The sequence below is a fragment of the Miniopterus schreibersii genome, assembly GCF_964146895.1.
Source record: "Miniopterus schreibersii genome assembly, chromosome: 7".
Lineage (NCBI taxonomy): Eukaryota > Metazoa > Chordata > Mammalia > Chiroptera > Miniopteridae > Miniopterus > Miniopterus schreibersii.
In genome coordinates this window covers 4,320,559-4,347,691 of record NC_138108.1, presented here as the reverse complement: position 1 = coordinate 4,347,691, position 27,133 = coordinate 4,320,559, and the positions used below count along the sequence as shown (strand labels likewise).

The following is a 27,133-nucleotide window of genomic DNA, read 5'->3' as shown; positions in this document are numbered from 1 at the left end:
CTGATTCATCTCAAGAATATGACTTTGCTATAAGAACTCGTAACTTTCCTTTCTTCTTCAGAACACTTCTGGGTTTTGCCTGATTGTGTTTCCAGACTCTGGACCCTTGAATACATCTTTGTTGATTATTTCTTTTAAACAAAGGAAGGCTCCCTTGTGATTTGTGTGCAGGACAAGCACAAAGGAACACTCCTTGGTTGTAGGATGCCTTAGCTCAGAGGAGAGCTGTCCTTGGTGGCCTCTTGTTTGCAGCCAGGCAGACAAAAGCAGCACTCCTCACATGTAAAAGAAAGAGCATCTTTAAAATAAGCTTCAGAACTGAAACAATAAACTTCAGAGCAAAATCAATACTGTGTAAAGTGTCAAGCCTTGGGAAAGATTTTTAAAAAAGAAAGTAAATGGAGATAAACATTATGGAAGAGTAAGAGACACTTGTCTCACTGGGGAAGGTTAGGTAAGTCCTCTTATGTTTTAAAGAATAGATGTTATCTGGTATGATTTAGGTTGGGCAGGAGCTGGCGACAGACCTGAGGTAGAGAAGGCATCCATGGAGGTGAAGGCGGTGGAGTGGGAAGGGAAGACTTGGGGTTTGGAAGAAACCAGTTAGATGAATGGGGTACTAGGTAAATTTCCTCTAGAGATGTGAATGAAGGGACTGGGGTAAAGGATTTAAAATATTTTGTAACAACCATCTAGAAGCATTTTGGAAGGAGTACACTGGCTCTTGGAGTCTTAATTAGTTTTAAATGGAAATAGTCAACATCCATTTTTATATATTAAACAGAACAGATCCACTGTGCATGCCAGTACCTCACTGGCCAGTTGAGGGGGGAGGGAAGAATGAGGGAGATTAGGGGAGGGGAAGAGGGTAGAGAGAGGGAACAGGGAAGGCAAAGGTGGGAAAGAGGAAAGAAACAGAACACCCGCAAACAGAGGGAGAGAAAGACCTAAGGGAGGGAGTGAAAGAAAACATACTCAGAAAAAGAGACAGACAGAACCAACAGACGGCGCCAGGACACAAGGGAACAAAAAGGAAGAGCTCAGAAGTTTAGAGATGAGGTTCCAGTTTTTCCTACCTTAACACTGGATTATAAGAGTCGTCTAAGTTACTGCCTTTCATAGAATGGTTTGGAATTGATGGGAAGAGGGGGAAGACTGTGCACAACTGTTCAGCCCCTCTGAAAATGTTAATTGCCTGATTCATAGTTTCCTGTAGCCTATCATGCAAACTGGATGAAATGAAGAAGGTGCTAACTGGATGAAATGAAAGACGGTGCTAACTGGACAGCACACTTAAATGAGTTGGTTGACTAAGGGATTCAGAACAGTGCCTGGGTATTGAGTAAGCACTTTGTAAGCCATTATTATTAATTTTTCTTTATCATCTTTCTACCAGCCTCCTGATAATCTTCCTTGCTTCTGTTCTTGCCTCCTCCAATCCATTCTCCTCACAGCAGGAGGTGGTTTCTTAAAGCTGTAAATTGGATGTGAATCCCGGATCTCCTCTGCACAGTTCACAAGGCCCCCGAGTCGCAGTGGCCTAGCCACAATGGACTCCTCTTCCCCAGCACACTAGAGTCTCTTCGCCTGCGATGCCTGCCCAAGCCCTCTTGCCCTTAACTCTTCACACCTGCAGGTCCCGGGGGTGGCACCTCCTCAGAGACGCCTGGGACCACTCCGTGTTCCGCGGTCTCTGAACCCAGGTGGGCCTGCCTCCTGAGAAAATCACTAGGAAACAATGATTTCCCCCCCACTATTGGCATTTGCTGTTAAGCTAGATCTCTTAAGGTATTTTCTGTTTTATATTGTTGACATCATAGTCTCCTAACTAATTTCTCTCCTGCAAGCTCTAGTCCATTGTTTTGCAAAGTGCGGTTTGAGGATCTTGTTAAAAATGTCGACTCTATGGCCTCATCTCAGGCCTATTTAATTAGAACCTCTCCGGGGGCCCGGGAATGCTCATTCGGAAAAGCAATTCTTATGTGCAATAAAGTTGAAGTGTCACTTGTCTAGTCTTTATAATCTAATACATTGTGACTAGAATTACATTCCTAAAATACAAGCTGGATCATATCCTCGCTTCCAAAATCTTCAAAAGATTTTCACTGTTCAGAGAAAATTTCCTAACTTCTTAGCTTAGCACTTAAAGTTCTTTACACTGTGGCACAGACGCCTCTCGTCTCCCTTCCGCCTCACGCCCCCCGCTGCACCCCCCTCACTGAGGCGCAGGACCGCCCCCCCCCCCGCTGCGCCCCCCTCACCGAGGCGCAGGACCGCCCCCCCCCCTCGCTGCGCCCCCCTGAGGGGCAGGACCGCACCCGCCTCACGCCCCCGGCTGCCCCCACGCCCCCCGCTGCGCCCCCCTCACTGAGGCGCAGGACCGCCCCCCCCCGCTGCGCCCCCCTCACTGAGGCACAGGACCGCCCCCCCCCCGCTGCGCCCCCCTCACCGAGGCGCAGGCCCGCACCGCCTCACGCCCCCGGTGCTGGGCGGCTCCCCCCTTCGGCTCCCCCCTCGTTGGGTCCGTCGCTAGAAGCGCAGCAAAATCCAAGGAGTCGCCCTGCCTCCGGGAGACCAGCCAAGCGTGGCGGTCACCACAGGGCCACCCGGGCAAGCGGGTGAAAGGAGTGGGAAGAAACCTCTCTTTACCTCACAGGACCCCGCGGCGGAAACCGGTGTGACAAGGCGCGGGCACCGGCACTGGCAGAGGCGGGCTGTCTCCCCAGGTGTGCCAGCTGCGGAGCAAAGCCGCCGCATCACCCAAGAAAGCCCCCGCAGCACACGAGGCGCGGCGCGGCCGCCTTTCCGTCGGTGCCGTGAGCCCCGCGCGGCAGCGCGTCCGGGAGCGGCCGTTTCTCCTCGCGCGCCGGCCGAGCGAGAGGCGGCCGCGCGGCCCCAAGCGCCCCAGCCTGACGGGGGGAGGGGGGAGCGGGGGGCCGGGGCGCGAGCACTGGGGGCCCCGCTCCTCCACCCACGCCCGCCCCGCGCGGGGCCGCGGCGAGAATAACGCGACGGTAAAGCGAGCGCCTTGCTTTTCGCGCTCGCCGCCATCCTCTCGTCCTTTCCTCTGAAGATTGAAGCCCACCCTTGTTTCCATTACAGAATTTTAAATTACCGCGGTTTTGTCCTCGGCGAGATGAAAAAAGCGCCGGGAAAGGTCAGCCTCAGGCTCCTGTGTGAACACCCCCCGCTGGAACCGCGCGGCGGAGTCACGGGTGGAGCCCCGCTGCCGGCTCGGCCCTGCGCCCCCGCGTTCCGCGGCCTTGGGTGGTGCGGAGCTGAAGACGCGTATTAGGTGCCGGGAGAGGAGTGTCAGTTTTAAACAGCGCGTTAAAAGAAACATTTTGTGTTCAGGAAGAAAAGGCGCCAAGAAGCGGTGAGCCAGGAGCGGTAAGGGTGCCGCGCGAACAGCGGGCCAGCCGCTGCCCGCTGGGCCCGGGCACTGGGCCACTGCCCGAGGGGCAGCACACAGGACACATTACTCTGGGGGTGCTGGGCAATAACTACATAAGGAAGAAATAAAGAATATAAAATTGGAAAAGAGAAAGTACATTACCATTATTGGCAAGTCATATGATTATACATCTGGAAAACCCCAAAGAATCAAACGAAAACCTACTGTAAATAATAAGCAAGATTGGTGGGCTCAAAATTAATATATAAAAAGTAATACATGTATATTAACAAAGACCAGAAAATGGAGTAGAATGAAAAATTTCATTTGCAAAAGCAACAAAAAAGTTAAATACTTAGGAATAAACATATATAGGTTGTAAACTGGCCTCTTTTCCCTTAGATTGTCAAATAAAAAAATGACAACAGTCAACACAATAGGCGTCCTGTGGGAATGAGTCAAAATTACACCTATTTTTTGGTTAGGTTGGCAAAAAATATAATAATTTTGCTGCAGAATTTAGAAATTAGTTTGTGTGTGCCACGAGGTGAGAAGGGTTGAAAATTACTGTCTTAGAGTTATTGTGCATTTCTTATTTATCTAGCACTTGATCCTTATTTTCAGTCTATTTAAAAAATAATCAGATTCTAGAAATAATCTTTTCCTGCTATTTCCAGAACAGTCTAGAATTATAAACTTTGGAAAATAGAAATCACTTAAAGATGCTACAAAGTCAGAGTGGGGCCGAGATCATTAGCTCTGTTATGAAACTTGACCAGGTGCAAAGGAATCATTTTTAAATGCAATATTATTATAAATAAATAGCAGAGCCAGTCTCCTTTATATCTTCATACTACTTTTAGAGATTTGCTAGCTTTTAAAAATACATGAGTATCTGTGTCCAATGGTCATCTGAATGTACATGTTTTGCTAGAAAAAGATTTGCATCTAAGATTCTGTGAGATGCTTTATTGTAAGAGCCCAGAGAGCATGCTTTTATGCAGGTGAATTTAATTTTAGCAATTTAAAACAGTCATGTGAAAAGAAGGATTTTTTTTGGTAAATTAAATGATTTACAAAGCTCTGTAGAAATTTACTGTTCTAAAGGAACCAAATAAGTTATCTTTTAAATGGAGTAACTTCTCTCTAACATTACGATTTGAAGCCCTCATCTGAGAGTTGTAAGTGAATTTCTGTCACTGTGATTTCTTAAGGCCTTACCATTAGAATTCCAGTCGGGTTAGATGAGAACAACTTCTAAAGATTGTACCCCATTTAGATACACTCACATTCTAGATACTGAACCCCCTAAAAAGCCAGAACTTAATTTGTCACATACCATTATCTATCTTTCCCTATAGCACAAGACCTCTCTCTTTAAAAAAAATTCCTTTGATGTCTTCATAAAGTTACCTTTTTTCCTTTTTTTAAAGGCAAAGACCCTGAAATGCATCACTGTCATATCAATGGCACCTTATAATAAGTCTACACTTTCAGTATTGCCTCAAGCCAGGGCCAAGATCAAACTATCTACGGGAAACAGCTCCTAAGGCAGCACTAACTGACCAGAGGACCTGAAGTTCCGCCGCATTAGCAACTGCTGGCAGAGGCAGCTGCTGTCAATTTGCTCCTCTCACGTTATTTTCCTTTGTCTCGGTCAGAGCCACAGGGGAGGCCCACAGGATTTGCTTTTGACTTGTAACAACAGCAGAGGCTATGGATTCCCTCCCCGCCTCACTTGACTGCTGGCTCCTCCCTTGGAAACAGTAAAACTGGAGACAGAGCATACCAAACAGGACGAGTAATCTGCTATTCCGTGAGACTTTCAGCGGGCTGCTTGGGGAGCAGGGAAATGTCTGTCAGGAGGAACAAAAGGGAACTTTGTAGAGCTGGCTTTGACAAAAGAGTTCGCCAGGTTCCTTGTTACTCTTTGTTCTTTGCTCAACATCTCATTTCTGTTAATACACTTCTACTGAGTCTGATGGTCAATAGAGAGCTGAAAAGCAGCTGGCTGGTTACATGCCTGTTTTGCATGGTTAGTCACCAAATGAACTCTCAGGGCAATTCTAGAACGTATGTTATCCAGGTAAAACAGTAGTTACTGGCACTGTATCAATGTCCATTTCCGATTTTGATAATATACTGTGGCTATGTAAGACATTATCATTGAGGGACACTGGATGAAAAATACATGGGAACTCACTACCATTTGACAACTTCTTATGAGCTAAAATTATTTCAAAATGAAGTTTAAAAATAATAAAATAGGCAAAGACACCTATATGTACTTCCCCACTACTAGTTTCTAGGACAACACTTAAGACTGGAAGGCTATGCTTTTCTTTATGGGCTTCAATAGCCCATTGCTGTTTTACTTAGGTTTAAACTTTATCACTTAGGGTTTTTCCTTAGTAGTATCAGGGTAAATGATATTCCAGTAATATAACAAAAGTTTCAATAGGGAAATTAGGCAAAGAAAGGCCAGGAGGGGGTTTCCTGTCCTCCTATGACTGGTAGTTTATTTCTTACCCTGAGAATTACAGGCTTCAAGGTGGGAGAAGATGCAGAAGAGTGAATAGTTGTGGAGAGAGCTGCTAAGTTACAAACAGCCGGCAGTGGTTTTGAACCAGAGTAACTAGAAAAATAATGGTACCTTACAAAAACTAAGGAATTTAGAGAGAAAATAGATTTTATTTTAGAGAGGAGAGGGAAAGTGTTGGTAGCAAACCTGGTGAAGAGGGTGCTAACTAGGAGGTCCTTCAAGAACCTCAAGGATGAAACTGAAAAGAAGCGTAGAACAGGCGGCGGCAGAGGTGGGAAGTGCACTAAGTGTAGCTCAGGTCACAATAGTGTGGCACTGGCACAAAAACCGGCAGATTGACATACTAGCAAACCTAGCTGTGACCCCAGCATATATTAAGACTTTCATGTATGCTAAATTCCAAATCAGTGAAGACAAATGGTTAATGATCTCACATTGCTTACTGTAATACACTTCAATTGGCCTCAAGAATTAGAATATAAAGAAAATATAGGTGAACATTTATAAGACCTAAGGATGAGGAAGGCCTCTCTAAGCAGAAAAGCAAAAGGAAAAAATCATAAAAAACTAAAGCATTGCCTGGCTGGCGTGGCTCAGTGGTTGAGCGTCAACCTAGGATCCAGGAGATCGTGGTTCGATTCCCGTTCAGGGCACATGCCCGGGTAGCGGGCTCAATCCTGAGTCGGGGGCGTGCAGGAGGCAGCCGATCAATGACTCTCATCATGGATGTTTCCATCTCTCTCCCTCTCCCTTCCTCTCTCATCGATAAAAAAAGAGAATAATTAAAAAAAAAGACTAAAGCATATATAATTCCACATAAAAGGTTTAGAATTGAGTGGTTTCAACACAAGAGGGAGGACACTAGGGTTGGGAACAGAGATAAAAAGAGACTAGTTTATTCAAATGGTTTTAAGTTTTTATAAGAAGAATGTATTTGTGTATTACCTGAATTAAATTTAATTTTAAAAGTATTTCAGAAAGTAAAAACATAGGATACCTTCTGTACTTCATAGTCATCATAAAGTTAAGCCAAATGAAAAACTAGAAAAATATTTATAATGCAACAAGCCAAAGGACAAGGTCTTTACTATATAAGGAGCACTTACATACGAAAAAGATAAACTAGCTCAAAAGAACACTACCCAAGACCTAGGGGAAATGCAAATTTTCACCTGTTAAACTGGCCCCCTGAGCCTGGCCCCTAGAGCAGGTGAGGAAGAAAGAGCTGCCCTCCCCAGGGTTCCCGGGGAATGGCCTCCTTGGGGGCAGATCGGGTTTCAGTGCCCAGGCAGATGGGAGGGAGGCGCAGTGAAGAGCTCCAGGAGGGAGAGGATTTTGCTTAGAATGAAAAGGGGCTTTCACAGGGTGGTGCTGGGAGAACTGGGTGGAGTGTAAAGCGAGTGGAGGAGTCGTCTCCACCAGAAAGGACTGGTGCTTGGAGGAGCCTGCACTTTGGGAGGTACAGGAAATTTACAGAAATGAGAGGCATTTATAGCCTATTCTCAAGGTTTCCAACTTTGACAAAATTATTTTGGTGCCAAAATTGCTTGAGGGCTTTGTCTCTTTGGGCATTGACCTTCATGAACCGACTCCCTCCCCCCCTTCCTTTCCGGTCAGTCCCTAAGCCCTGCTATTTCTTCCACTGCAATGCATTTCCATGTGTTTTTTATCCCAATCCAACCTGCACACTACTGCCAGACTATTGTTTCTAAAACATCAGTTGGATCATGTCACCTCCCTGCTCAAAAACCTCTCAGCTCTTTCTACTGTCACAAGATCAAGTGCAGACACATACCATTGTCTGACACTCTTAACTATGAGGTGTCTCCGGTTCACCTCAAAAAACCACCCACTCCAGACAAAGTGGTTCAATCACTGACCTGGCCCCATAAGTGACACTGTGCCTCAAAACCTTGTTTTATGCTTTTCCTAAGCCCAATTCCCACCTGAAACACCCTTCCCTTTTACTTCTCCATATTCTAGCATTCTTTCCTATTCAGTTTCAGCCCCTCTCCTCCTACCGGTAACTGGTGTACCATGTGGTTAAAGCACAGGCCTGGAGTCTCAAAGCCCTGGTTATAACTGTGGCTCTGACATTTAATAGTTTCATGACCTTGGGCTTAGTTTAAGGCTTAATTTGCAACTCCAAAATGTAATAAATACTTATATGATTTTTGTGAGGATTCCATGAGAGTTAATGTATGTAACACTATACAGTGCCTGGAACACAGTAAGTACTCACTAGGTTAGACTATTATTGTCAAAATCACACTTTTCTCTGAGTATAAAGTCTTTCTCATGTGCACTGCTATTTTATCTCGTACATTTAAACTTTTTCTATTTAGGGCTTCTTTCCTCATATTTTATATACTTCATCTCATTAACACTCGGTGTGCCAAAGCCCTGTATAAGGTGCTTTACACACACAAAACCCCATGAGTTAGGCATCGTTACCTCTATTATGCCACTTTCTGGGTGGGGAAATTAAGTTTTGGAGATATTAAAAACTTCACCTAATATTAAACAGCTAGTTAACAGTGGGGTGAAGATGCAGGCGATTTCCTGATTGAGTTTTAAGATTGAAAATTGCCTAGGATTTCTATGAATGCTCACTGAGCAGCCCTAATGAAAGCCAGTTCTGGCTTTCTTCCCTTACCTGGAGAGCTCCCTCAGGGAGAACTGATCACTGTCACTAGATCTGGCTTCAGCAAGGCTCTCCAAACAGCCAGAGTCTGTGCTTTCCTCCAGGGACTGCCACGGCCCTTTGACTTTCAGAAAGAAAGCACTAGAAGCCCCATGCTTTGTTATGAGAGAGAGAAGATCACTTCCAGAGTGAGAAATCATGCCATCAGGCATCAAAAACAAAGCCAGGCTACCATCAGCAAAAAGCATTCTTTACATCCCTTTAGTTTTCTGAGGGGTGAAAAAAAAAAGAGAGAGGCTCTTAAAAGAAAGAGCCAAGCCTCCTGAGCACAAAAGAGGCCAAGTTTTCCCAAAGGTAACATTTAAGAGTGAGTCTTAAGAGTCAGAAAGACAAAACCCTGAAAGTCATGGGGAAGGACAGACCCCACAACTAATTCTTCTTTACTCTGACCTATTATGTGAGAGTACAGCTACATACAACTAACATATTTTTGGGGAGGTAAAATTGAGCACAAAAACAGGCTGTTCTATTAACTGATATTGCAATTATGTTTACAAACTGATTTCCAGTGGAATCATCACACCTTAGGCCTCTTTATGAGTTTATAGTTTTCAGTCTGAAAAGCCATGGCCTCTGAGCTAAACCTGTAAATTTTATCTTGCTAACTCTCAAAGTGTTTTGGCTGATAAAGTTTAAAAATCTCCTCCAAAACAGCCAAACAAAATAAAACAACAGCCATAAAACAACAACAAGAAGCAAACTTCTCATGTCCAGGAAAGTTAAAGGCTTAATTAAAGGGCAAAAAACAACAGCTTCATCTACTTAGGAAATAAACATTTTAAATGGGTGAATTGTATGGTATGGTGGATTACATCTCAATAAAGCTGTTATATATATAGATATATTTAATAGAGAATTTAGTGAGATATTTAAGAAAAGGTCTTCAAAATTAACAAAAGGGTCGTAAAATATTTCAAAAGGCAAAAATCTAATAAAGAATCAGAGAGACACTTACTAAGTATGTGAAAAATCTAGCACAAAGACAAAATATGTTCTTGGTCTGGATCTATTCTGAAAAACAAAAAAACAAAAACACACGTCAATTATACCTCAAAAAAACTGAAAACAAAACAAAAACAAAAAACCACTAGGGAGAGTCTAACACAATCTGCTCCACCTTTTTTTGCAGTTTTATTTTATAAGTGGCAAAAAAAGTCTGGTCTGCATATGGACTCTAGATATATGAAAAGCTTAATAGTAGTTATTCCTCATGCCCAAATACACCTTCCACTCTAATATTTTCTAAACCATTGCTTTAATAATACAGAATTAGGCTATCAAACCTACTAAGGCTATCAATGAAATCCATCACTCATTTGCATAGCATCTTGAAGTTTAGAAGTCACTTTTACACATATTATCTCAGCTGACCCTCTTGAAGCATGCATCATTCGCCATTTTAACAGACATTAACAGACTTATTGAAAGCCTCATAACTAGTGAGAGGTAGAGACAGGTTATAACTCAGGTGATGCTCTACTAAGCCACCTTCGAAGTTTTTAAAGAAATCATGCTTTTGTATAGAATATTCCTTTATTTTACTATAATTTTTTCTTGGTGAATTTTCTCTTATATATATTTTCTGAAACTAATTTTAAATAGTAACTTGGTATATATTGAAACATAGTTGAATATATAGTATAACAAATATTCTACACTAATCTCAATAATATATTTCACTTTAAAAAAATAAAAAACCTATTACTCAGAATGAACAAACTCCAAACTGACTATCACAAGTCGTTTTTGACTAATAGTTAAGAAGTCAAAATAATGCTTTAGGGCAATATGAGACATACAAAAATCAAACACATGTCTCATCCATTTAATTTATTATTATATCAGTGACTAGAGAAATATTCTTTCCTTAATTTGTGTTTTCATATAGTATTTAAGAGTTAAGGTATTGTGATGTTTTGACTGTCATCCAAAACATAGTATCATTGTGAACATAAATGAATGTGCTCTAAAAATCCAATCCCCAGATTTTGATGTAATGTTAAATAGGTTTCATAATTATGTCCCCCCTAGAAAGTGCAGAATAGTCATCTACTTTACAGTTGTTAAACACTGGTGTTAAGTAGTGATCGACTTTTAATTGGTTAAAAAAAAAAGAAAAGAAAAAAATCAAGTTAACCCAAAGAGTTTTGGACTGTAACAACACTGAATTGGACATTTCACTGGTCCAGCATTTACTGAACATTTAGGAGTGTTAGGCTCAGGGCTAGGATATACTATGATTAATAAGACATGTTCCCTGGGCACGCTTCTTGGAGTTCTCCAGGTAGGAAAAACCACCAGGTAAAAGAATAATTACAGTGCAATATGAGGAGGACTATCTGTAATGAAGGCTTGTACAAAGTACCATCTTTGGCTTGCTTGTGATCTGGTCTTGTGAGATAAGATAAGTATCAGTGTCTAAAACATGCCTCCAAAGCTGCACATACACTTGCGAGCCCGTATCGCCTTTCGGTACCCGCCGTGCCCAGGCGTCGGGGCTCTTCCTGATTTGCATCTCCAGGCCAGACGGCCAAGGCCGATAGCACTGCCGGCTCAGGTTAAGGCACAGACTCAGAGCAAACTCCTCAAAGGGAACATGCACCCCTAGTCAGCACGTTCAGCTCCTGGAATCTTTAGGTCGTGAAGGGCCTTGGAAGCTTTCTCCTCAGAATGCTAAGTTTAGAAGCTCTGTTAGTCAGAACTATAATTCTGTGAGTGAAATATTAAGCCTATTTCTCTGAAACTAAAAACTGCATATTTCCGAAACTTTTATGTACTGATTCTGGTAGAGATAAGGTTAAATGAGGTGAAAAGGTGAGAAACAGAACCTCTTCTGCAGAGAAAGCTACTAAACGTTTTTAAGAAGGTTCCCCAGCTGCAGAATGGACCTCCTTTCTTCTGATTGTAGAGACTCTCAGCAACATTATTCTGTTCCCACATAATGCAACTGTACTAGGTTAAGGGCAGGTTATAATTTTTTTAAGCTGTAGGACTAGTTGGGAAAGAAGATGTGCTTAGCTTTCTTTGATTACAACATAGCGAGGCCAACCACGTATCGCTGAGGCTCTCTAAGGGTTTTCCAGCTTTCCATGTCGGCATGTACGTATTACTGCAGAAGAAACTGTAAGAGATGCTAGCTGTCTTGAAACACAATTCCAACTAAACCAAAAAGGATTTGAAGGGGAAGTTTAGAAATAGAATTACATCCAACAGGACGCATAGGTTGCAATCCAAACATCATTAAGAATGCCCTGTGGTGCAGTGTCTTCTGGGATGGTCAAGTCAAGTTCTATGTGTTGGGTTTAAGAGCTCAAACAAATGCTGATACTCAACTGACAATAGTTGGGAAAACCTCTGGGGAGGTCTGATCTGACCTCACTGCAGTTTCGACATCTCCATCTAAACATGTCCCCTTCTGTGGACAAGAAAAGATTCCAAACACTAAAAGTTTCCAAGAGTTAGTATCTCAAAGCCCCAGTCAGTATGCAAACAACCTTCTTAAGGTAAAAATCCAGTCATCCTGGGTCAGGATTCACTTTAAGCAATATAATAGCCTGTGTCCATGATATCTAATAGTATGAGAAAATATTTGTAATATATTGACATGTGAAAAAAGGGCAAACATTAAAAAAAATTAAAAAGCAGTTCACAAAACACATAGAATGTAATTACATTTACTAAAAAGTATACACGTGAGGATTTTTAGCCAAAACAATTCATAGAAATTTGGAAAATAGAGGGGGGAAAAATAGCTGTAATCCTATAACTCAGAGATCACCATTTAATATTTTGGGGTCTATATTGCCAATGTTTTTCTATACATATATACATCCTCCCAATAAATGTAACCGTAAAAAATATAGTTTTTGTTTAGTCATTAGTCTTGCCTTGATTTATACATAATGATATCCTAAGACACTAGGGCAAATTATAAATTCATGCGTAAGGGTGGTTCTCAACCTTGGCTGCATACTAGAATCATTTGGGGAATGTTTAAAACTCCCAATGCCTGGACCACCCCCCAGAACAATTAAATCAGAATCTCTGGAGATGGAACCCAGGCATCTGGGTTCCCCAGGTGATTACACTGAACAGCCAGGGTTGAGAACCACTATTTGACAGTTTCCCTCCCTTTGAGCAAAACATGATTTACAGTGGTGCTTTCTTAGACTTTCATGTGCATACAAATCACATTTGGATCTTGTCAAAATATAGATTCCGATTCACTAGTTCTGGGGTGGGACCTGAGATTCTCAGATTTCTAACCAGCGACTGGTCCAGAGACCAGACTTTGAGTAGCTTTAGGGTTTTGGGAAAGAAACCCTTTTAAAGAACAGAAAGAAAAAGTTATGGACAGTGAAGCCCATATTCTATACCACCAGACAGGGAGGGGTGGCCTACAGTGGATAAACAAAGAACTGACACTGGGAGTTAAAAGATGTTTCTAGGAAGTAAGACCTTATAAAAGTAAAAGTTTTAAATAACAGCACATTTGTCAAGGGAAACAGTCATTGGAGCTTAAATATTTTGTGTGCACAAAGGAGGGAAGGCAAGCATGGGGAGAAGAGAGGTGGGTCGTGAGGGGGAAAGATCAAATGTCTAAAAAATTGTTGTGGAAAAAAAAAATCCTTGGCTACAGTGCTGGAAAGGGATAGATAAACACTATAAGGGGACTTGCAGAATTCATTTCTCTGCCAAAAACATGTTTGGGAACTAGTACAGCTAATAAACTGAAACTGGTACAGATTAATAACCACCTCCCATCAACTCCCTCCTGGGGACATAAGAAGCAACCCCAGGAGTATAAGTCTCCCTGGCAGTGCACTAGGATCCAACAACAAACAATGGTCTCTCTTCCCAAACACTTCTCTTTGTGTGCAGAGAAAGCAAGAAGTTCCAAGATGGGCTCTCTGCAGCTTCACAGCAACACACTTCTTCAAATTTCTAAATTTCACTAGAGATACAACAACAACAACAACAAAAGGGAAATATTTTCCTCCCTGAGGGGTTTCCCATGGAAATTGAAAATGTTTAGCATATTTTTAGACTGACAAAGTAAATATTTAAAAATATTCATAAGTCCCTACCAGATCATAAGTCCTCCAAAGTAATTTCTAAAAACAATAAAATGGGAAAACTTTTTATATGAAATTATCTGGAGCCATTATATGAATCAGCTGGTACACTTTACCAGACACTGCTTATCAAATAGGCCACATCTAAGTAAATTTCTGTCTTAATGAACAGAAGAAACTAAAGGGGAAGACTTTACCAAGAGATGGAAAGAATTCTATTGTTAGATGATTCATGTTACACATCTCTCGGGTGTAAGACTCTCGGGCAGTAACATGCACAGTAGTAACAGTACCACTGATCTTTAGAGTCAGCACTTATTTACTGTGTAATGAAGATGGATAACACATACTGAGTGCCAGATATTGGCTAAGGGCTTTATCCAGATCTCAATTAATCCTCACAGATCTATGAAATAGGCACTATTATTATAGCCCTTACATGGATGAGGAATCTGTAGTGTGGGGATGGCAAGTAACTTGCTCAAACGTCACAAAGACAGTAAGTCGCTAAGTTGGTTTTTGACTGCCTGATTTCAACATCCATTCTCCTAACATTCATACGACATGATCAGCTACCCTGTCTGCCCAGTCTGTACCAGGGAGAGACTATACTCAAGACTCGGGGATAGAAGATGAATAAATCATGATCCCTAAGCTCATGGTATAGGCCAAGTGGTCCCTCCAGAACACGAAGCTAGAAAGGCACTTCCAAATGCTGCAGGATACAGGATGCCTTTTGGTGTTGAGAAATGCCAGCTCAGATTATGCTGTTAGTGTATTCTGCAGGTCAGAACTTACTCACTTTTGGGGTTCCTGATTCTTGATCTATTACATATCCTTGATGGGTGAAAGACATGTTTACAAAGAGGACATGCTGCATGACTAGAGACACTACTTTCTAGCTCAGGCAAGCTTTCCAGAAGTTACTGAACCACATCAAATTGTGTAAGATCAGTAAAGCCACAACAATGTTCAGGTAACAGATCTAGTACTGGTTGAGGAGCTGGTCTCTTCCACATTCAAATGGTAAGGGATGTTGCCAGACAATCAGTCCAGTCAGGACTAGAACAGATATTAGTCCAAGACTCAGGTTCTGGTCTCTCTTCTGAGTTTCTATAAAATCTCCAAAGGCTAAGAGAAACCCCACTGATTGTATTAGCCTAACAATGGCAATAAAGTCCGATAATTCTTAATCTAGGTTCATTACCAATGCAGAAAGATAAAGTCCTAATTCTTGCATTTCTCAGAGCTAGCTTCCTAACAGTCTTGTTTAATTTGATGATTGCGGACAGTCTAAGGCCAGGGAAATGATGGGCAATAATTCCAGCTTTATGTGGCACCTGGATACAGTCATTGCTTAAAGTTAGTCTTCAAAGAAAGAGGAGGCATTGTAAAAAAACCCTCATATTTGAGTACCTAAATTCAATACATATACCAAGCATTGTACTAAGAATCCTCTTTTCTATTTTTCAGTCCTATGTCATTTAATACTGACAGCCACATAAAACAGTGGTGCTCTCAGAAGTTGAATGCCTCTCTCAGGAACTCACAGCCAGTAACATAGGTGGCATTCAGGCAGAGCTAGAAGAGCTGTCCACACTCCATACTCCTGGAAAGAAAGTTGCTTTAGGCAGCTTCAGAGTCCTGAGTATCTTTGTGAGAGGGCAGGCCTCCAGAGCTAGCAGAGCTGAGGGAACTGATGAGAGGGTGAGAAAGGCAGGCAGACCCCCCTAAAGATACCATGAAAGTGGTTCTTTTGCCCTTCCTAACAGTGTCCTCTTGGGATATGGCTGGTAGAGAATGAGGATGATGTGTTGAGTTACTGATGCCGTACTGATCTACAATGGGCACAGAATTCTATTTATAATAACAAAACCTCCCTCTTATAAGTTGCATTCAAATATTAAGTTCACATATTTCAAAATGATGAGCTCCTTTGAATGCAGCTGCGTGTTTGAATATTAAAAAATAGACCTCCTACTTTTCTATCCCCTGAATGACGCCATCAATCCCTTTTATTTGAAGGAGATTCAATTTGCTTTTAAGAACTGAAAATTTGCAGTGTTGTAAGCTATATGAAATTACCTTAATTCACACAGAAGGCTTGTTTGTCACAAAGTTTTTGATAAAAAGACTTCTTACCCTATTCAGCTACTCTTCCGAGAAGACAAGAAGGAAATGAGAAAAACCTCAGGCAGGAAAAGCACTTGGCAGTATGGTCCATATTCTAACATGATTAGAAGAGCAGGGGTTAGTATTTGAAATCAGTCCTAGCCGACAGCAGATTTGCTTGTGAGAGCTAGGTCAGATAAGTGGGTTGACATTTTCTGCAGATATTTAGAATAAATGTTACATATTTGGCAAGATCAAAATGAACATGTCTCAGAAATTCGCATAGGTGAGACAAAGGATCGACCTTCAGAGAGAGTGATGAGAAAAAGGCTGTTTTACGTGGAGGGTAACATTATTACAGAATTCTTTACTTTCTCAATCATTTCCCTGCAACTCTCCAAAGAAAGCTGCTACTGTCATTTTTTCCTTCCTACTTCTATAATCATGCTAACCGCCTCATTCACATATTTATTCCCCAAACATGCACTGTAGTTCTACTGTGTATCAGGCACAAGTTGTATCGGGGATTCTACAACTGTGCTGCTCAAAGTGTGGTCCACACACTGGTGCTAGGTTTTGAATCCATTTGTTACCAGTCTGTGACAAGATAAAGTGTTTAAAACTTTTAATAGCAATTTAGCAGAGTGATTTGTTTGTTGATTTTAATAATAAACTTTTTTGACTTTTATTTTGTATGCCATTTTCCTAATAATTCATTTTCACTTAATTCCTAAAAATACCAGCCTGTGAAGGATTAGAAGTTAACACCTCGTCCTTTACCAGTGGTAATATAAACAGCCCTGTTCTAGAGGGCAGAGGGACAAAACCTGCGCTGTCACCCAGCTGCAGCTTCACCCTCTGCGAGTGTCCTATAAAAGCCCTTCCACCCTCAGACATACACATTTCTGAGGAATATGTAAAGTTTAGGCTTTGTTAATAGGCTTGCAGAATGTTAATTTTTTAAAAAGGGTTATAAGTTAATAGAGAAGGGTGAGACAGGAAGGTAGTGTCAAGTAGAATGGACAATTTGACACAGAACAGGAAATCAACAAGCAACCGAGGGCAGCAGGTATCATAAATTACTATAAGCCTGGGGTAAAGAAGTCAAGAGGGTAAATAAAGGTTTACTGGCGTGAGGAAGACAGTCTAGTCTCTGCTGTTCAGTCTGTTCTCCAGAGTCACCTCTTACCCCAGCCCCTAGACACGCCCTATCCTCCAGCCGTGCCTAACTGTGCGCTTCCTGGACACACTCCATCCTTGCGCTTCAGGGCTTAGCACACACTGCTCCACTTGGCTTAGAACAAGCACCCCACCCTCCAGGACCCTCCTTAACGACCCAGTGCTATGTCAGCCCCCTCTCCGATCGTGGTCCCTGATACACTCTGAGGCAAAGCTATCTGATCCTGCCTCAGTGCACCCGCACACTCGTTTACACCTGCATCGCGGTGCTTATCAGAATGTACTGCGCATATAAGTTTGCAAGTCAGATTCCATTGGCACTGTATTATTTATCCCTCCTCAGGGCTCAACACATAATCGGCACTCAAACACGTGTTGAACCACACTGAGTACCAGAGGGCAAGTCAGAGGGGCTGATTAGAATTCTCTTTCGGGCTGAGCAACTGGAAGGCAAGGCTCACTGAAGAGTGCCTAGAAGCCAAAGAGGGAGAGCTCCCCATTCAGGGCTCAGCGGGCTGTGGAAAGGGCAACTCAGGGCTGGGGCTCAGGAAAACACAAAAACCAAAGCCACCAACCAACTGAAAAATCCCATTCTCCTTACGGAGAACCCCTGAGTCAGCAGGCTGAACTGCAGGAAAGACAGAATATAAAAGCTCATTCTGCATTAAGGCGAATTCATGACTGGGCAGAGTACCTGTAACTTATGTATGGGCATGTGGTTCATCACCTGTCTGAGGAACTTCAAAGTAAGTGGAATTTTCAGGCAGAGTGGCTGACTAAGCACATAACGGTGTGTGCTAGTGTCTACCACAGCAGACCAGCGCAGCATGAGGCGACACTTCAATCCAAGGTCATGGGCATAAAGAAAAACCCCTCCCTTCTCATTCCTCTGTGGTGGAAGCAGCTCTGAGTACCAGTAAAGAGAGGGAGGTTCTACTTGGAAGTAACTCGAGCATTTTCATCACAGCAATGCCTTTCTTTTCTTTGCTCGCCTAGGTTGTGTGTGTGTGTGTGGCCTTTTTCTTTTTGTTCTCTTTTAACACTCTACCTTTATGATCTCTCCCCTCTCATACTCTCTTCTCCTTGCTCACTTTCTGAACTCATTTCCTTTTACTCTTACCTTCATGAATTTTTAAATATTGCTTCTGTCAAAGCCCTTCTTCTAGGCTTTCTCTGCACAAGCATTAGTTATACAGAGCATCCTGTCTTTTAGTGCATTCTTAAGCACCAATTCTAATTCATGGACATTTAAACATCTGTCTTCACCGAAAACTTCCTGGTGATTTTCCTTGTGGTATTTTTCTTATTTATGGGGGACAAGGTGAGAAAATATAAATGGTTTCCCTGAGAAACAAGGTTTCAGTATCCTTGAAACATAATATGCAGCACTGTAATCAGTGGTGAGATCCTTGTGAAATAATACTCTGGCCCTGGCAAAGGTACTGTGCTTGGAAAGCATACAATCAAAATTCAAACTGGCCTGGGAAACAGTGGAGGTAAGTAATTTAGTAATGAGAAAAAGATCACTATTTGAAACATAACACAGTCTTCTCACTAGCAAAGCCAAACAATGAAACAAAACTTTCTTTCTCTAGCAGGTTTATTATTCTACTGACCTGTGCCGTTACGTACCTGAAGCTGGTCAGAAACAAGCTAGAACAGATCTATCCAAAGAGATTCTTAGAGGCCCCCTTTGCATTTTTATTTGCTTTCCAGAATCTCCTGATTGAAGAAGAGATAATACAAGGCCTTTTCCCAAGGGCATGTTCCCAAAACGATCAGCCACTGTTTCTTATATGTTATTTGGAGGCACAGGGATATTCCCTTGAATTCTATCAAAATCCACAGTCAGAGATCCCTGAATTTTACCTAGCTATAGTTATTATGATTATTTTCTTAATTCTCACCCAAGGACATGCTTAGAGAGAGGAAAGGGGAGAGAGAGAGAGGAAGAGATAGATATCAATTGATTGCTTTCTGTACGCGCCCCAACTGGAGATCAAACCTGAAGCCCAAGTATGTGCCCTGACAGGGAATTGAATGGGCAACCCTTAGGTGCACTGGATGACACTCAACCAACTGAGCCACTCCAGCCTGGCAGAATTTTACCTAGTTTTTAAAAATGCTACAGTATTGAGAAGGAAATCAACTTCCTCAAGTTATAACCCTCTTAAAGAAAAGCATAGCCAAAGACGATTTTGGCTTTCAAATGGGACATATGTGTCTTGTAGGGGCCTTCCTTTGCTAGCACTCCAACAGCCACAGCTACTTCCCAGAACGGTGAAAAAAAGCTTCAGACATTTAAGCTGGAATAAAAAATAAAAAAAAATCACTAAGACTCTGGCTTTATCAACACCCTAAAACATGACATCTATTTTACAAATTTGCAAAATAGAAAGCAACTCTGAGCTTTAAAGCAAAGATAAAGAAATAATTGTTAACAGTGTAATAGTAAACATAACGCATTTGCAGAACTATGGTTTTTAAAACGAGCTGGCATATATTATTTCACGTATTTCATAACAGCTCTGTAAGGCCTCCGGAGCAAGCAGTGTCCTTCTTCAATAGATGTTAAGCACCTTGCACGAAGCCCAACAGCTTAAAAAAGTGATTTCTATTCTTTATTAAAAACTCTCCACCTACTCAAGCTACTCCCCTAATCTCTGCTTTCCTAAATCACCAGACTTCTTGAAAGAGTCATCTACTCTTGGTGACTTTATTTCTTCATCTATTATCCATTTTCTAATCTTGGCAGATTATAGTGTGTTCCCTCAAATATCTACTATTCTCAAAAAGATCACCAATGACCTATAAGGTATCATGGGACTCTCCGTAGAATCTCAGATATTATTTGAATGAATAAAACTTCCAGCAAATCCCAAGGGCTAGTGTTTAATCTTCATTCTGGATCCCGACTCCCGTCTGAAACCCTCTTTCCTCATTTTTCATGCCTTCCCTTCCCTTCCTGCTCCTCTCCAGTATCTGAAAAATTAAACTGCTCAACACCTACTCAGCTTCCCATCCAAATGACAATTCTGGTCTTTCACGACGCCTCCGGCAGTAGTCCTCTCTCAGCTGCCACAGTACTTATGCTAGGCACTTATCGCACTGTATTCTGATTGTTAATTTCTCTTTTTCTTCCCTTATGCAAGTTCTTTGACTATGAAAACAGGTTTATCATTTCGTATCTCTTGTGTTCAGCAGATTACCTGTCACTTACAGACCCTGCTAACAAATGTGTGAATGAACCGCGGTAAGAGGCAGCACTAACAGCCAGAGCTCTCTCTGCCTTTGCTCTTGGCGCAGAAGGTGTGGCTCGAAAGCAAAGGCCCACAGTTAAATTTCTCACCTCTTATTCCGTGAAAGTCATCAGGCTAGAGTCTCAGATTTAGTCCCTTTTAAAAAATCTTTCATTAAGCAGTGACCTGTCCGTGAACCATCCTTTCCAGACAGGACTGTCACCAGATAGTGGGGCCACACGTGGTGCAGTTGTAGCTCTCCTGCGATTTGCCCACCCGCTTGTTCTCCACCGAGAGAAGACACAGGGAGAAGGTGGCTGCCTGCAAGCCAGGATCTGAGCCCCTACCAGGAACCAAATCAACTAGCACTTTGATCTTGGGCCCTCCAGCCTCCAGACCTATTGAGAAATAAACGTCTGTTGTTTAAGCCACACAGTGTATGGTATTTTGTTTCAGCAGCTCTAGCTGACTAGCACATGCTGTTTAAATACTTTCTGGAAAATGTCTTTTTTCCCCCCAGGTAACTCTGTTAGAAAATTCTTCCTTATTCCAGGCTAAATCTTGCCCTTTGTATCTGAGAGTTGAGGGAAACCAAAGAAAATAGGGGATAAGACCACAATGGGAGAGAATAATTTTCAAATGACTTAAACACTGAGGAAAATTTTTAAACTCAAAGTCAATAATACAGAAAAAAAAAATTAATTCTCCTAAGAGGCATTATGGTATATTGTAGAATATAGTAATTTATGGAAAAGACAAACCAAGGTTTAAATTAAGGTTCTGCCTTTATCTTAGTGATAACCTCAGCAACCCTTAATTTTCTATCTATAAAGTGAGGATAATAATGTATAGAGTTGTTGTGATAACATATCAAAGTGCTTTGAAAAACTGAAAAAGACTATAGGAATGTAAGATATTGTTAGGCCATCCCCTTTCTTTTTGTGGCTATATTTGTAGTATTATTTATACGAGAGCGACTTATGTTTAGTTCTGTACACTTTATCTAACTTCAGAGGCAATAACTGCTCTCTGTGACTCTGAATCAGTGGAGCCACAATGCACTAAACAAAATACTTCATCAACAGTATCTAAGAGTTGTCTGAAAAACAAAAAGGAAATAGCTTGCTTTAATGACATCAAGTCACAAAAATTGTTTTGCCTATTTTAGGTGTAGGACACATCTCAATAGAAATACTTGCTGAAAAGAATTGTTGTTAACGAAGAAAGGCTGTCACCAAATCAAAGAACTGCAGTGCTGGAAAAGGACTTGAGTCCTCTGAGGATCATCCACTCCAATACCTTACGTGATGCGTACATAATTTCCCTCTGTAATACTCTTGATGGACAGGCATCCACCCGCTGCTTAAAATTTCTGTAAAATGTAGGTTTTTTTGCAGGTAACTTTAATTGTAAGAAATTGGGCTAAATAAACTGTCCTCTGTAACTGCTACCCTTGAGTCTTGTATTTCTCTGAGAGCCACACAGAACACATTTAATTCTTCTTTAGAATAGTTTTTTAAACTTTACAGTATTTTTAAAAATTGATTTGAGAGAGAGAGAAACATCAGTGTGAGAGACATTGGTTGGCTGCCTCCCACACAGGCCCCAAATCTGCAACCTGGGTATGTGCCACTACCAGGAAATGATCCTGCGATCTTTTGGTGTATGGGAGGATGCTCCAACTGAGCCACACCAGCTTGAAGAGAATACTCATGTCCCTCGCCCAACTCTTCAGCTTCGTTAAAACTTCTCAGTTCTCCAATTATTGAACGTATGGCACATTTCAAGTCCCCCTCCTCTGGAGTAGATCCATTTAGCTGTGTGCCCCCTTTCTTGTACACTAAACAAATTCCTCATGGGTGTTCTTACAGTGGGATGATCATCTTCTTTGCCATAAACAGTGTGCTTCTTTAGTCCAGTCCACTGAGATCTTTATGGATACTAGACTGTAGAAAAAATATATATGCTTTTCCTCTCAGCTCCAAAATTACCAGCAGGTCAAAAGCACGGAAAGAATGCTGCTCTTAAAATCTTGACAATTTGAGTTTTAAGCATTCAAACAATGGTTGGAACAGTCAGATTACCAGATAAGATGGCTATTAAAATACCTTCTAATGATGCTAAAACTCAGGAATAAGAACAGGTTTATATATTCTGAAGTCAAGTCCTTCTCTATTATGGGGATTTGTGGATGCAGAGTGCTAGCAAAGGCAGCCTCTGAGTCAAAAGTGACGTCAAGCCTCATAAGAATCTAGAGCTGCCAAACCTCAACACCATTGTTAGCCCTTTATCAAATACAGAGAAGACATAACCAGAATTTCCCATGAGAGTCTTATCATGTTCTAGTTCATCTCTCTAGAAGTTACTATAATGTTTCACTATAAACCATATTTACAATCCTGGAAAGAAATTTAGAAGATCTGAAGAAGACTATAAGTATCCAATTATACTCCAAATTCCTCCCAAATAATGTGACAGCAGGAATGCCTGTTTAAAAATCCTAAATAATATGATCAATAGGACATTGTATTCATTTAATCCATTCAGGATAACAGTAACAACTTCTCAGAATCTATGCATGAGTGTACTGGAAAATAAACTACCAATCACAATCTACACGAAGTCCATGACTAGACAATCTTGATCAACAGTGTTCAGTGGCTGTTTGGGTGGTATGTTTTGGTTGCTTTCCCAGAACTTGGGTTGATAGACAAGAACTATATTTTAGGAAATCATAAACCTCAAACTTATTTTTAACACTTGGTCAAGGCATCTATTAAGCAATACTGACATTCAAGAAAAGTCTACTATTCTTAATAAGGAAATCTAAGTGAATAGGATATAAAGCCAACTATTTTTGACTGGAAATAAAGTCAAAGATCACAGTCAAAGAGGATGTGGGGAATCCAGGACTGAACTATAGAGAGGAAATGTAAGAACTCAAGTGAAAGGTGTTTTCAGAGACCTTCTGAGCCAAACTAGTTCTCTTTTGGACATAAATTGGAATGATAATTTGGACATAAATTATCCTAGAAAACAAGATAAACACTAGGTATATATCAATGCTTATTAACTAAGTCAGTTCTTTAAAGAGGCAAAACAGAAATATTATAGCCTGGTTGGTGTGGTTCAATGGTTGAGTGTCAACCCATGCACCAAGAGGTCGCCGGTTCGATTCCCAGTCAAGGCACATGCCCAGGTTGTGGGCTCAATCCCCAGTAGGGGGCGTGAAAGAGGCAGTCGATCAATGTTGTTTCTCATCAATGTTTCTATCTCTCTCTCCCTTCTCTAAAATCAATAAAAACATATTAAAAAAAACACACACCAGAAATATTATAGATATTGGTTATATCTCAGAAAAATAAGTGGCTTTATAGTAATATCTGTTATTATTAATAATAGTTAATAAAACAAATAATAACAGCACTTAACACTTATTTATTATGTGCCAGGCACTATACTAAGCATTTTATATGCAGTCTCATTTAATTCTCATAACAACTCTCTGAGGAAATGCTATGGATACTGAGTTTCATAGTTTGACTGCTCTGTCTAGGGTCACAATAACCCTATGAGATTGGTACTATTTTTATCCCCATTTACAGATGAGGAAATTGAGGCAGTAGCTAAAGAAGTTGCTCAGGGACACACAAAAACCTGGAGTGCAGGGCTGGGATTCCAATGCAGGCAGCATAGCTCTACAGTCTCGTATCACCTCTCTCTACAGTCCAGTATCAACTTTCCAGGGATCTAGGGATTGTGGGAAATACAAACTAGAACAAGATATCGTTTTTGGTCTAAACTGGCCAAAATTAAAAAACCAACATAATCAATGTGGTAGGAAAATATAATGGCAATTTTTTCTTTTTTGTAGTAAAAACTCTTCTTACAGAAATAGAACACTCTAAAAGAAAGGTCAGAAAACAATTTACCCAATAAAAGGTGGACAACAGTCAGATAGTTTCTTAATAAAACAATTTTATTTTTCCTGAAGGTAGTATCAAATCCTAGAACTGCTTTCCTTTTCTCTCTCTCCTTTTTTTTGTTAATCCTCACCTGAGGATATACATTTTCCATTGATTTTTTGAGAGAGAATGGGAGGGAGGGAGGGAGGGGGAGAGAGACACACACATATCCATGTGTCTCTCTCACATCCATTGGTTGCCTCCCACAAGTGTCCCAACCAAGGCTGGGGACTGAACCCAAAACCCAGGTATGCACCTTTGACTGGGAATCAAACCCAAGACCCCTTGGTGTGAGGGCCGACGCTCCAACCACTAAGCCACACAAGTCAGGGCTCCTTTTCTGTCTTAATTCTCAGATGCCAATAAAGGCTACCAGAGGATGAGCGAGCAAGCATTCCACTGAGCCCATGCTTTTTTTTTTTTTTTTTTTAAACATATCTTTATTGATTTCAGAGAGAGGAAAGGAGGGGGAGAGAGAGAGATAGAAACATCAATGATGAGAGAGTCATTGATCAGCTGCCTAGCCCGCAACCCGGGCATGTGCCCTGACCGGGAACCGAACCCCGATCTCCTGGGTCCTAGGTCGATGCTCAACAGCTGAGCCACGCCCGGCCGGGCGCTAACATTTTTATGCAGCTGCTCCCCTTGTGATTTAATTCGCCCAGATCAAACTTTCCCTGAAAGTCTGTTTCTTGACCCACTAATGTCATCACTGACTTGGTTAATTCACCTTCCCTTCTAGTGGGCTGGCTCAGGAGGTTAGGCTTTCCACTGTTTTCCATATTTACCCCTTAGCCTCTTTCTCAACAGGTTCCAGAACCAAGACTGAAAGTGAAAAGCTCACACTTTCCCTTTCTGCTATGTTCAAAAGCCATCAAAAAGACCCCTCCTTGTTTTTAGCAATATGTTAATTTCAAGACGACAAAACATTGCTTCTGAAACATCACAGTTTTCCACGGTCTCTGGTTTACTGTCTCCAGTCCACATGTTAAGTAACAATATAAATTACTAAGGGAAAAACAAAGTCCACGTCATGGCTTTTCTAGCACTTCAGCCGTCCTATTCTACTCACAAGTGCCATCAGGACGAGAAACGTGGAAAAGTACATGGAGCCATAAAAGAGGCTGCTACTAAACTTCACAAACGTACCGAAAGTTTATCACGAATGGCAGTATGCAAAGGCGATGCCTTCCCTTTTTTTAAAAAAAAACAAGCATAGCAGGTCAGCTTCTACTGAGAATATTTCATTTCTACGTCCAAATCGTCCTGTAATTTTTTTTTGCATTGATGTGCTAAAATTTACCACCAGCTTGGTTTCCCATTGCGACAAAGCCATTAAAACTTGCAGGGTGGAAATGGGCATTGTGAAAACACACGGCTCAGAGAACAGTGCTTGACTGAACCTCCAGGGGAGGAGCCCTAAAGGGGCGACTCCGTTTTCACCGAGAGAGGAATTTAAGAATGTTCCACACGGGATGCACAGGCTGTAAGAAGAGATTGAGGTCAGCAGGAAAATGTAAACTTGGACTGCACGAGATGGCATGGTTTTCACCCGCATTACATGGTTCCAGATTAACCCTCCATTAAAACGTAAAGCTTCCTCACTGCCTGAAGGAGGGGAGGCTGCACAGCAGGCCCGAGGCAATGCTTTCCATACCCCTCCACGGCCTGTCCTACCCCGGCCCCGCCGTGACCGAGCGATTGCTGGACAGCTCCACGGGCGCGGGGGAGCAGACACCTTCGCAGGAGTCCCGGCGCAAACCCCAAACACCTCAGGGCATCTCACGCACAAGTTCACGGTTCTCATTCCTCTGGAAAGCGAGCTGAGGAGCTGAGGGAGAAGCAGCACGGTCCGATGCCCCAAAAGGCCAAGACAGAGTGAAGATGCGGGCGATCGGGGACCTCTCTGCCCTCCTTCCTCGGCTCCGGCCCCGGGGAGCCACAAGTGAGGGAGAGAAGTTGTGGAAACAAGACGGGGGGTGGCGTGGGACGGGGGAAGCGGGCAGAGTTTAGCACGAGCGTCTGCATTTGTCCCACACAAGGTCCCTCGCTCCAAGCCACTCTCCCCTGCTCCCCCGGGGGGCTTCCCGCCAAAGAGGCTGCAGGCTGCCAGGCCGGCCCGCCGCGCCCCTCGGCCCTTCCCCGCGGGCCGCAGCCCCCTCCCGGCCTCTGGGCGCCGGCCGCCGCTCCGACCCACGCCGGCCGCCCCGACACCGTTTCCGACGTCGGGAGCCTCTCGCAGCCCAATTCCAGGCTCCTCCGCCTCCACCCCTCGGGGCTCCCGTCAACGTCCCCGTCCGCCCTCAGGGCGCCCCCTCCCCGCCTCCAGCGCCCGGTCCCGTCAGGGCGCGGGGTGCCCGTCCTCTCCCCCGCCGCCTCTCCTCCGTGCCCACCTGGCGCGGCCCCCTTCCCTGGCCCGTCTCCTCCGCCGGCGGCCGCCTCCCAAGTCCTCCCGGCCCCGCCCCGCTCCCGGGCGGATACAGTTTGAAGCCCCTCAGGATCTCCCTGGCACGCTCGTCCTTGGCTGACATGATGCGGCAGCCGCCGCCCGCGGCTCTCCCACGCTGGCCCGGCGGAGCCTCGCAGACGATGCCCGGGAGTCGAGGACTGAGCCGCAGCCCGGCCTGGACACCTCGGGCGAGCAGGAGCAGCGGCCAGACCCGGACCGGCCTCTCCCTCCCCTCAGCTCCCGCTCCTGATCCCTTCTCCTTCCCCCTAGCCTCGGAGTGCCCGCCCCGAAGCCAATAGAAGGCCCGCCTCGGCGATTGGCATCTCACTAGCCAATAGAAACACTCAGCGGCTTCGCAGGGGGACGAAGAGCGTCAATGGGAAGGGCCCTTCCCGGGAAGTCCCACAGGACAAATTTTTCATTCGTTGTTGTTGCCTAGAGTTGGCCCCTGCGGAGGGTTGGCTTCAGATCTGC

The 27,133-nt window shown here is 42.9% G+C and overlaps 1 protein-coding gene across 7 annotated transcripts in view; it reads right to left on the bottom strand.

The window, feature by feature from the left end:
* PDE6D (phosphodiesterase 6D) overlaps window positions 1-26,932 on the bottom strand; it is a 39,092-nt gene extending 12,160 nt beyond the window's left edge. The window contains exons 1-2 of one of the 7 annotated variants that reach the window (XM_081143426.1): window positions 26,604-26,657; window positions 9,596-9,651 (exon numbers count right to left, since the gene is read on the bottom strand). Coding sequence is in view for 1 of the 7 variants with exons in the window: in XM_081143420.1 (XP_080999546.1) it covers window positions 26,692-26,741 (50 nt within the window). In the remaining 6 variants the exon portion in view is untranslated. Of the gene's footprint in view, window positions 1-2,449; window positions 2,505-2,649; window positions 2,907-3,115; window positions 3,264-9,595; window positions 9,652-26,603; window positions 26,658-26,691 lie in introns of those variants that run through there. The other 6 variants (XM_081143420.1, XM_081143423.1, XM_081143425.1 and 3 more) reach the window with 6 other exon arrangements.
* Window positions 26,933-27,133: the final 201 nt, after the last annotated feature.